The 12,881-nt window shown below is 34.6% G+C and overlaps 1 protein-coding gene across 1 annotated transcript; it reads right to left on the reverse strand.

Annotated features, from left to right (window-relative positions):
- Nucleotides 1-3,959: 3,959 nt before the first annotated feature.
- LOC137386102 (beta-1,3-glucan-binding protein-like) lies at nucleotides 3,960-11,310 on the reverse strand. The gene is made up of 7 exons (XM_068072784.1): nucleotides 11,166-11,310; nucleotides 9,901-9,975; nucleotides 9,578-9,638; nucleotides 9,199-9,366; nucleotides 5,724-5,994; nucleotides 5,515-5,635; nucleotides 3,960-4,184 (listed from the first exon to the last, which is right to left on the reverse strand). Exons 3-7 carry the CDS (start codon nucleotides 9,633-9,635, stop codon nucleotides 3,975-3,977), a joined length of 828 nt encoding a protein of 275 aa, XP_067928885.1. The 5' UTR covers nucleotides 9,636-9,638; nucleotides 9,901-9,975; nucleotides 11,166-11,310; the 3' UTR covers nucleotides 3,960-3,974.
- Between the last annotated feature and the right edge of the window lie 1,571 nt (nucleotides 11,311-12,881).

The following is a 12,881-nucleotide window of genomic DNA, read 5'->3' on the forward strand; positions in this document are numbered from 1 at the left end:
CATGGATAAGGAGAGAGACTCGCCCTCCATAGCTTTACACTTATACTTATCAGAGAGTCGGCGTAAAGCTGTTCAAGATGTTCTCAAACAATTATGTATTGATGCAGAAGACGCGACAGCACCCCTGCATGTAACCAAAGATAAATCACAGATTCATTCACTTGGACAGGTAGGTACAGTACATATCGGGTTCTCTTTCTCTAAGGGTATTCTGTTTTGATAAATGCAAAATAAGCTAGAAGGACTCATTCACTATGTTTCCATGGTGCGCAGTACTGTGAAGCAGCACCGTCCGAAGTCGAGGGGATTGTACGTTTCCATGCTACGCAGTGGTTTTTAGCAAATTAGCCAGAGAAGAGAAGTTGTATAAATCGAATCGCCTGATGGAGAAATAGAATCGATCACGGATACCGAACGTCATAAACGGTCTTTTTATGATTTTGTCGTCATTATACTTTTATTTACAATACACATTCACAAGGTTTTACAAACCTTAACACACTTTTTACAAAGTAATAAATTTTTAATAAGTATTTTTAAGTAATATATTAAAGTAAGTATTCAATTTAGGTGAAAGAAGATCGGAAGAATAGAAAAAAACCAGATTAGCAGGACAACCTTTGTACTAGTTTATGGCCCTTGAAGAATCCGTCTCCACGGCATGAGAGCTATGCGCAGTCACTGCGCAGTCGCTGTTTCCTTGCTGCGAATTTGCACTGGCTTCGCACTGATCAGTGCGCAGTGATTTCAGTGCGAAGACGTCGTTTCCATGATTCGGAGATAGCGCAACTCCGAAGCACTGCGCATCATGGAAACATAGTGACTAGTAACTATAAGATTTTGTGATTCTATTGATAAGGTTGCCTACAACAGTTTTCTACAACTTCTCCATACCATTCCTGTCATTAATCTCTTACACTGACATTGATGAGAACCAGAATAAAAGGATCATTGAAGCATGCAAATCTGATCTTAATGTGATATTTATCTGGCCTTTGTCTGGCCTTTATCTGGCCTTCATCTGACTTTTATAGATGACTTGGTAGATTTTTTATCTTACCTACCGCACCAAAACTACTTAATGACTGCAACCAAATTAAGCTCAGTCGGTAGAGACTAGCAGACCCTAAAATATAATATATATACTTAATATATATACTATTATAATATAAAATATAAAAAAGCATTTAGCTGTTAATCAATCACTACAAAAATGTTTCAAGCAGACATAGATCTGCTCTCATCAGGTGGTTACTGGGTACTAAGTGTATTTCACTTGATCACAAAAAGTTTATTTTTACACGTTGAGAAAAATTGTAAGTAGATTATATTCAGATAAGTCTTTCTTTTACTTAATCTACTAAGTCTGATTCAATCAAAAATAGATACAAGCGTTTGAAAATAGGAATAACTGAATATATTTATCATTAACAATATTATAACATGAACCTAGGAATCACAGTCTCCATAACCCTGATTGGTCAAATCAAACTTCTCATGGCCAGCTCCTCTCACAGCCAGTACTTCTCAGCCAGTTCTGCCTCTGACAGAATCTTCTCACGACCAGTTTCTCTCATATACCAGTTCCTCTAACTACTATTTCCTCTCACGACAGGTTCCTCCCACAACCAGTTTCCCACCTAAAAACTCAATAATCCTTAAAACTACAAAATTATAATTTCAACATTTCTATAAGGTGTAGTGTACCTTAAGTCAAAACAAACAAGCTTTTAGAAAATACTTCCTCAGGTGATATCATGATGGAAGTGAAAAAGTGCTCATCGGAACAGAAACCTTGCATAGTTGTGAGGTTGAAGGACACCTACAAAAGGTGTCATTTATTTAACCACTAAGAAGCACCTAGGCATATGTGACGTATTTATGACACACTGCTTCTAACAAAAACATGTTGATCTTCAAACGTGACTAACCAAAAGAGTTGATTCACATTGCGTAGAAATTTGACTCCATTATACATATTTGCAAGAGAGTCCCTTTTCATTTGCATTTCACTCATGATCAATAGCAGATTTGTTTCCTTCAAGAGTGAAAATATATGCACAAACGTAAATGTTTAAATATTTAGTTTCTTTGATAAAGAATTGTGTAATGGTTGTTCAACTGATGATAAAGTTTTCGAAAAACAATACGCTACTTTAAAAACTCAGCATGGGTCTTTCTTACATCTGCGGTAATCTCTCACCATGTCAACACTATGTGGAATTTAATAGTTCATGGTATGTAGCCACTGTAACCGTGCACACTTTTTATTGATTATACAAATAATGTGGCTGATTGTTGTGTTAAGCCACCATTGATAGTACAAAGTTTTAATCACCCTGTTAGGGCCTGTATACATAAACATATCGATAATTCTATCTGTTGAATGTTATATCTAGTTAAGATGGCGTCTACTAACCTTGTTAGACATACTGAATCCCACCAGTTTCATATGCGCTTTCACTGAAACATTCTTTATTGAAAAATAGACTATGATTTTTCATATTCAAGACATGGGTATATGTTTTACTGGTGTGCAAATTGAGCTGTGCATTATCACCACCAAACATGACAGAATAAAACCATTACAATGCATGAGCGCGCAACAAATTACATATCTTTTTATAAAGACATGACCTTACAAATCAGTGTGACTTCTGCTGCCCTTTTTGAGAGACCTCTAACAAACCTCTAAGACTAACCAACCGCACCCTGAGGATTCGATCGAACCCAGGTTAAGAACCACAGTGTTTTAATTACAATCTGCAAATAATGGTGATATGAAAAAAGTTAAGCATAAAATGGTTTTCTACAATTGATTATAATTAAAACATTTGATACTTGTAGACAGACAAAGGTGACCTGAAGCAGCAACGCATGTCAAAGGTCAAACCTGATATGATGCTGACACCCTCAATATCTGTTACGCTATTTCTTCTGGACAAAGACTTACAAATGTCGAAATTAGAAATGGCTCCACAGATGTTTGCAAGATCCCCATGGAAGTTTCATCATTTAATGGAGGTCAACACAACCAGCCAGTCAACCAACCGTATTCATGCCAGACAGGAATTTTATGAGCTCGTTCCTGATTTACCACTTTTTACAGTCAGTACCACACACTTTGGCAAGCAGATATTAAGGTTTACCATAGCAACATACAATCATGTTGAAATGGTAAGTTTTTACAAAAATCTCTTCGTGCAACCAGGAGTCTGTGTCAGATCAAATTTTACATATTTTACTTTCGCTGGTAATAAAGATCTGACACTACAGTTAGCGTTGAAACACTCAGCTGGACTGATGCCGTATCCAGCCAACTGTACAGACCTTCTTGTGACTCTAGATAGTTTACCAGAAAATGTACAAAGCAACCAAATTCTCAACAACTTGCATCTGGTTATTGACCCCGATGAAAACTGCTTGCTTATTCACATTTCAACAGATCACAATTCCTTCCAACATACCAGCGTACCATCTGATTTGGTATCATCTAGCGAAAAATTAGCAATTTCAACAAATAACCGACCAGATGTGGTGCCAAGCCAAGATTGTTATATCACCTCAACTCCAGTTGAGTCTCCTAGACTCACGCAAAAGGCGATCAGTACGAGACGCTGTAGCAACACTCCAGCAGTGGAAGAGAAAAAGTTAAATTTCTCAAGCATAGCTCTTACATCTAGTTCACGGAAACAAATGCCAGACAGAAATAACAACAATGGACACCGAAGAAGGCCTTCAATAGATGTATTGGAAAGCTTTTAGAGCACCTGCTAGGCATGCCACTTTTACCACATAGCTTCTAAAAATCTGAGCTCACTGCATTCTAGTCATAAGTGCATTAAATGAGCAATATTCTTTAACAATAACATATTTTAGTCTTTTTATTTATTTATTTTTGTAATAATGTATTTATTTCAATGAATTTTACAAATATATTCATAGTAGTTTCCCTAGGCCATTTTTCTAGCCTATTACTGCAGCTGCCACATTTTTACGCTGTCAACCTGCATGGCGGCATCGTCTCCCTGCCAAGTTGGCTGCCACTGATATCGTGCTTTCCAAAACTTTTCTGGAGCATTTGTGTCTGAATTAGACCATGGTTTTTGACCACCAGAATTTGACACACCGTCAGGGAAGTATCCAGCTGTTCCACCAACAGCGACGTTCATGATCAAGTAGAACTGAAATTAATAAACTCCATTAGATATAGCTACTGAGTTACTGAGCTAACGCGCATGCATATCCAAGAGAGAACAACTTTTCATAATATGTAAAACTTGCCGCATATATACATGTAAATTATTTATATATACATTAAGTTTAACAATGTTTAATTTTTAGTTTTTGTTTTGGCATATAACAAAAAACATCATTTTATTGATGTTTACTTATAAAAATACAAGTTATAAACATATCCATGTAATTCTAGAAAACTCAAATGTAACATTTTTCATAGTATGTATATAAAACTAAATCAAAAATTTAATATAAAAAGCTTTTCAGAGGCTAACTTAGCAGAAATGCATTTCTGCCTTAAATCGTTGATCATTCAAAGCAATTTTACTTCCTCGTAGTATGCTTCTGGTCATTTTTTAAAGTTTTCATTCACGGCGTTTTACTTTAATTAAATTAAATACATTCTCGTTGATATAAAAGACAATAATAATTTATATTTTGACTTATATTGTGTTTCTATGTTTTGAGTGGGTCGGAGTTGCTTCTACTCTGAACAGGCCTGCCAACCCAAGAGTGGGGCAATGCGTGAGATTTGGTTTTGGGGCAATTGATGTATCAATGATAGTATATATAAAATTGTGGAAATTATGGCAAAAATCTCACGCATTTCCATTTTTTCTTTGGGGTGATTGCGTGAGTCTCACGCCCAATGTGTGAGAGTTGGCAGGTATGACTCTGAATCATAGAAACGGTAAAATCCGAATTCATTGGACGCCATTTTGTTTCACTTAACTTGTGCCAAAGCATTCGCCGTGAGAAAACCAGTCTACAATACCAGTCTGCATTCTTGTTGATATAAAAAACAATAATAATTTTTATTTTTACTTATATTGTGTTTCTATGTTTTGAGTGGGTTGAAGTTGCTTCTACCCTGAATCATAGAAACGGTAAAATCCGAATTCATTGGACGCCAATTTGTTTCACTAAATTTGTGCCAAAGCATTCGTCGTGAGAAAACCAGTCTACTTTAATGAGTTTTGTTTTTAAGGGATACATGGCAAATTTTGAAAAGATCTACGTAAGTAGTGCAACTCCAAATTGTTGAAACGGTAAGGGTGTGCATGCGTCAGCCGAGGTCATCTATATTAAGCAGTTGCGTTATATAGTATGGAAACACAGGGATAGTAACTAGCTTTGGCTCTAAGTTATTAATAGCGCTTCAATGCTCATCAATGACAAATGGCTTCTTTTCCTTAAAGCACAGTCTTTCTATATGTTATATCACTCTAAATCTGACTCATACTAATTTAAAATAACTGTCATGATAAGTTATACCTCGGCATCAAACGGTCCATTTTTATTTGGCCAGATGCTGCCTCCTGGAAGGTTACCCCATCTGAAGAAGCCTTGGCTCGGAGTGGCAAATCGCGCGACGTGATCACTGTCTAGATAAAAGCTAAAAACAAATTAGTTTGCTTATGATTATAATGATAATCACAATATAAATGAGAATAACAAATTTTTTAACACAGATGGTTTCTTACTCCATTCCATTTTCATCCCAGTAGAGTGTGTATCTATGATAGCCATCAGCCAAGGTTTGGCTGGCTACTTTTTTGTGAGACGATGTCATGGAGTATCGGTTGGTACCACTCGAGGTTCCCCAGTGAAGGGTGCTGCCCATATATTCAATTCCCAGATTGCCATAGTGTCTGTTTCCTCTAGCCTCCATAATGTCGATCTCTCCTGACCTCGGCCAACCACCATACTTTCCTTCTCCATTTCGGCTTGCATAATTTGGCAGCATCCAAATTGCTGCAAGAAAGTTGCAACAGAGAGTGTTTAACATTTAACTTTAAAAAAACATTAAAAAAGTTGATTCGTTCGGATAACATGTTAGTAAATGATACTATTACAAAAAAAACATAAACTGCATGCTCAAATATGCTTCTCTCTCTCAAATGACCAGAGTTGTCTATACTTTTGCAAAAAGATAACGACTCTGATGGTAAACATAGCTTTGTGGCACACATTACTGTTGTGGCATATAGCTGTTATTCTATCTGACAAGAGTTGCTTCAACGACCAACTATCTAGCTCTATCACAAGCCATAATATAAAAGACAGCTTTGGCGAGCCAGATATTTAAGGAGAGGGCAACTCTGCTCATTCAATAGCCAATAATTTGCAAAGGTCATGGGAGAGAGTGTGCAGAGGGCAGTTATAATTAATCAGGTTTATTACTACTCAGCTTCCTAGCCTTATTAGCAATTTTCGAATACGGTTTGGCTCTGTCAAACTATCTCAGCAGAGTCACTGATAAAAATGAAGTAAAAAAAGTTACTTTGTTTGACATCACATTCGCCAACTTTTACCGTATCTACATATATAAATCTTAGTCTTTGTCTGTCATCTGTCATTCGTCTGTCCAGTTATAACGATAAAGTTTTAATGACAAGAAACCACCTTTATAATGGGTTGGAACTCACGACATTCAAATCACAAGTCTGCTAAAATAACCACAAGCATAAGCCATTCTTATCCCACCCACCGCTTTTATCCCTTACTGTATATCCTTTTCACAATTACACACGCTAAATGTGCACTAAATGTGAACCTTATATTACTAATTAATACAGTGTGTTTTTTAAGTTATGATGCCCTTGTAATAAGATTTTTTTGCCTTACAATATGGAACACGATGTTTTTTTTGTCCTTGCCATACTAAAACAAAGTTTTTTCGACTTTCTCTGCCATACGATATCAACAAAAATTGATCTTGAAATTAAAATTTAGCAGTAGGTGTACTGATTACAGTGAAATAACAAAAATACTGATATATTATTTGTTGCAACCTCTACCACAACCTCTGAAAAACATACGATGCTTGCTATCTCAGTTCACCGTTATTCGTTATAAGTTATAGCAAAAACAAAACCGAAAACAGATAAGTGATAAAATTTTAGCCTATGACAAAGTTGAAGTTTAGTTTACTAAAATACATACTATAACTTAGCTTTAAGTGTGTGTTTAGTAAGCCAAAGCCATTTAAGTTAAATTCAAAATTTATGTTATAAGTCCGTCTCGAAAGTAAAAACTCTCCACGGTATGTACTGCACGTAGTACATTGTAATATTACATTTTATTGCAGATCGTAACCACTAAATACACTAAAGTTACTGTTGTTAACTATAGTTATTAAAGCTAACATATTGTTTCATTGCTAATTTTAAATATGTACAGAGCGTATATAAAATTTTGATGATTTTTAGCAGAGAGTGTTTGCATTAGATAATTACTATGGGTTCCTATACCACTCTATATGACATTTTCGCCTTACGATGCCAACACTGAAACAAATTAAAATCATATGGCGAGGGTCTATTGTATTACTTTTGGCGTTTGGTTTTTTTTTAAAACTTTTAAATGTGCTGTTCCAATTTTACATGTGCCGTTACATTCTATTTTCAGTTTTTCCTAAGGTTCAACGACTAAATTTGTACTTTTGATTATAATAAAGAATAAGAATAATTGAATTATCTTGACAAGAAATCTCCTCTACATTCTCTTTCCATTCAATCAGACAAAGTACCAGACAAAGACCGGTCGATATTTCATTTTTACGTTTGTACCAGTATCAAGGGGCGCCAGTATTGTTGTATTCAAAGTTTTGATGAATAGCTCCTGCTGCGACAGTAAAACTTTTTTACACAAACTTCTATGCACTAATTGTTATTATTAATTCAACTATTTCAGGATTCTTTCGTTTTCTTAGTTTGTATTAACGGTATCATTCATTACCAAATCATTTTTCATTGTAATCATAGCAAAAAAAGTTTATTTAGCCATTACTTGCTAATTATTTCATATTTACATTTAAGCACCTTTACAGTTCTTTTATTTTTCTCTTAATTTATTTAAACTGCACAAAACACTTTTTTAATGATATGAAGCTTGAAAGTTAGAATAGGGACTGTTATTATGTTAAATAAAAATAGATTTTCTGTACGGACAGATTTTATTACCCGAGCAATGCTGACCATTCAGCTAGTGTTAAATAAAATATTTTTGTGCAAAAACTTTTCTTTTTACTCGAGCATCACCAGACATTCATCTAGTATTTACTATAATAAGAGCCATGTCCATCCGAAACCTTGCTAAGAGCGTTAGCAAAAAGAATTGCACCACACAGAAATCAAATCCAGATATTTAGCTTCCTAGCCAAGCATGCTACTGTATGCGCGCTCGATGGATAATGTAGATAGTTATTACACATGACGATCTCTCACGGCGTGTGGACCGCCAGTATACTAGTATAAATTATACAATAAGTGGTTTGTTATGATACTAAAGAATAAAACATATTCAAGTTATTTAATACTTCCATAGTATGAAGTTAATAAGAAAGGCTGTTAGCTCATTCACTCATTCTTGATTTAGTTCATAATAAGGTATTGCTTAGTTTGATACCAAGCTGTGTCTGGGCACGACTCGAAGCACTGGGAGTTATCAGCACAATAGCTTATATAATTTTCAACTACATCTATTTAACAGAGTAAGTCATGCTTGAGAACGAGAAGTACCTGAGTGATGTTACATCTTACATTCTTTACAAGCTTTATTCCTACTAAGTGAAGTGGTAATAAATTAACTGAAAACAATACTTTTTATTACCTGAATAAGAAAGTGTAAGTCAGAATTGTAGTCATTTATATACATCCATGATATTATCTAGATAATGCACACCTATGAACCCTTAGTAAATGATTTACCTAACTAAGAAGTTTAAGAAACAAGATGCCAAAATGTTATATAAGATTAGCTGGTTCTAATTTTAATTATCTGGATAATAGAATCTTCAAATTTGTTTATAGTTGTTTATAGAAGGCGGCACCTGTTTATTACCAACCCGTTTATAAAACATGAGTGAATGATATAGGAATTTTTAAAAGGGCTTTACCTACAAATAAGCTTAAAATATCATAGGCATAAATGTGATGAGGGGCTAGCGCTTCTCACCTGGCCAGAGCCAATCTCCTCTTGGCATTTTGGCTACAACCTCCACCTTGCCATAGCGGATGCCCTTGCGAGATCGCAGTTTTGCTGACAAGATCGGGTTTAGGTATCCATACTTTCCTTCTCTCAAACAGCCATAGACAGCGCTCATGGTACACGTTCCGTACATTTCTGTATAAAATAATAAAGCAATGTATGAAAACTCTTGTCAAGCCTCAACACTTCCTGCACTAATTTACTAGCTAAAAAGACTGAGTCATTTCAGATCTGAATTAAATTATTTTTATCCATATTTGATCTTCAGTGTCTATTTTAGACATATTCTCATATTTAAATATACTGATCCTCATCACCAGCTTCAGTATAATAACAGCACACTTACGCTTGACATCCCATCTACCAGTAGTTAGAAAGTTTGCTCCGTATTTATCTGTCGTCATGGTCTAAAAGTAGAAAGTATTTTACTGAAAGGTATAACAATGTAAGCCATCAAATATGATCTTTTTGTCTACAAACTAACTTGAAGTTTTACTGTTATTCATTATAACCACATTATTATTTTATTGTTAATACATAATATGTAATTATTAATTGGAGTGTGTCTCTTGCTGTTACCCTACATAAACATGTACAGCATGAAGTCAGCAGAAAGTTTAACAGAAAATGGTATCACATGAAATAAATGAAACAAGGAACTAAACTTACTGGTTTAAGGAAAAGGGCTCCATTTCTTGTGAAACTGTTTTGTGGCAGGTTAGTATAAGCCTGGAACTCCCAATTCTATGAGATGGAGAATTATATGATATATTTCAGTGATGTCTTGACAGTGTTTATCAAACCTCAATAGGGTTAACAGCCGATAGAGTAAATATCATAGTTAAAGAATACTATAAAATCCAAATTATGTGCGCAAAAATATACTGCAGTGTGTAATACAAGCGAGAATAACATGGTATAACATAACATGATGTATATGCAGCATGACATGATATAATATCCTATGAAATACCTCAATGGCTAGTCCACTGCAACATGTAGAATTATATGATATATTCCAGTCGTGTCTTGAGTGTTTATTAAAATACAATAAAGTTATCAGTCAATAGAGTAAATATGATGGTTGTACATAATAGAAGATAATGCTTAATAATCAGGTTTAATAATAATATGATGCAATATATACTATAAAATCTTTTGCAACTAACTAGGTTATAACATATTACATTACAATATACTAAAATACCATAATATAACATAAAATAATGAAGATTTATACACCAATACATAAGAGATCATATTATGTGTTAGTGTAATACAATATGAATTTAAATATTATAATCAAATTGAAATTATACTTGGAGTTATTGTTTTTGTACCTGCGGATTGTACTATATACTATATTATTGCGTATTGTATTGTGCAGTTATTGTATATTAAATTATTTCTTAACACATAACTTTATTATATTACTTAAAAACATTAAAAGGCATTTTACATGTTGCAGCAACACATTATTAAGTATTACAGAAAAAATTGAACAAGTAATATATTGCAATTTAGTATATGAACAACTATGTCTTAATACAAGGATAACATTTGATGACATTGCCTATCTATATGATATAGTATTAATGAGTGTACATCTACATCTATTGAGTGTATATGCACATCTTGTGAATGTACATGTACAACTACATTTACTGAGTGCACATGTCTATCTACTTATTTTACTTGTATATATATTGAGTGTACATGTAGATCTATTGAGTGTACATGCAGATCTATTGAGTGTACATGTACATCTATTGAGTGTACATGTAGATCTATTGAATGTACATGTCTATATACTTAGTGTACATGTACATATATTGAGTGTACATGTCCATCTATTGAGTGTACATGTAGATCTATTGAGTGCACATGTCCATCAAATGAGTGAGACAGCTAGTGTGTGATCTATAGATACTCACTCCGCCACCCCAGAGAGACACCTCGTGTTCCCAAATACCAGTGCTGAGTCCACTGTTAAATTCATCATCTACCACCAGCCTCAATGTTCTACCATTCCATGTTTCATCTCCGGAAGCATATCTTGATGCATTCAGCTGTTGGGCAGAACCACTTGCTGCCAGGCATCTAAATAATCAGATTGATGATTGTCGCTAAAAGTGAGAACCCGTTGCGTGTGCTATCAACTGGCAAGATCTAAAATAATTCCCGCTTAAAAACGCTTTTGCACGATCACTTTTTGTATTTCTTTTACGAAAGCGGTAATGCGTATTTCTGCTCAATCTTCTGTGCATGCATATAAAGAGTACAATATAGTGCCATATAAAAAATATTCTAAAAGAAATCTGTCTTCCTTTAGTTTTACAAAAGCTCTACGTTTAATCTCATGCATTTTGTAGACTGCACTATAGTGTGTTATAAGCTAAGCAATTGTTTTATTTAGCATGCTAATATAGCTTATTTAATTTGTCGTTGTTAAAATGATTAAGGAGGTTGCTATTGAAGAAACACGTAAACAACAGTGACAAAAACTCATTTAATAATACTTGGTAAAGCAACACCACAGCTTAATAATGCTGCCAAATCAAGATATCAATACAACCTTAAGAACTAGTACATGTGTTGACCTAGATTGTTGACCTAGATCTCAAGGATTATTCTGGATGCACGTAACAATCATGTACCATAGAAAATTAACCAAAATGTACTTTAAAAGGTATGTTTTAACATAAAAACACTTATTAAAATTAATGTAGTAGAGTGCAATAAATATTTTTGTGTTTGATATTACTTTTATTGATATAGTCTAACACGAGTGTCCTTTGTACTATTTAAAATCAACTTCAGCAGTGTAGAGGTAGTCAGATAAACCAAAAGATAAAAACTACTCACAAGCCCACCAAGAGGAGCACCTGTCGCGCCATGTCAGTAAGAGTAAGTGCTCTAGCAGCAAGAGAAGCAGAAACTTTATGAGACAAATTGTGTGAGATTCACCAGCTGGTGAACTACTTTATAACCTAGTAGAGTGTCGTCTGTACACCTACACGCTAACAGTTCTAAAAACTGCTTATGTCATCAGATACCGGTAGAACTCCAAATGCTGTTTATTTTCATAACATATAGAATCACCGACTGTCTAAAATCATCTTGGAAACAGATTGGACTTCATTTTAGTATGATCACAAAAAATCATTTGTATTGTTTGATAAATTTCGCTAAACAGCTAAAAAGATGTACATTTGAGAGAGGACAACTTTTTACTATTCAACGCTTGTGTCAAGTTTTCAGTAATTGGATGGCTCAATTAATCAGTGTTCCCACAATGCATAGCTACTCTTAAGAATAGGGGTTGAAATTGACGGTCGCAGGATATTTTAAGATAAGATAGATGATAGATTTACTGCCTACTCATCAACCAGCAAGATGTTGTGCCGGTACTCAAAGACTAGTTAGGTTGCAAGAGTTACTCTAGGCACAATCCTCTTACCAACCTTATGTAATTGCCGTTCAGCAGCCTCGTGACCAGCAATGGGTCCAAACGTAGATATTTTTTTCATAGACTGACGATACATGTAGCTATACTTTATACAGGGATAGCAGACATACTAACTTGGATCCTGAAAATAGCTCTTGTAAATATTTGAAGTTACCCACACCTGTCACTGCAAAAAGGAATG

The sequence above is a fragment of the Watersipora subatra genome, chromosome 1 (genome assembly GCF_963576615.1).
Source record: "Watersipora subatra chromosome 1, tzWatSuba1.1, whole genome shotgun sequence".
Lineage (NCBI taxonomy): Eukaryota > Metazoa > Bryozoa > Gymnolaemata > Cheilostomatida > Watersiporidae > Watersipora > Watersipora subatra.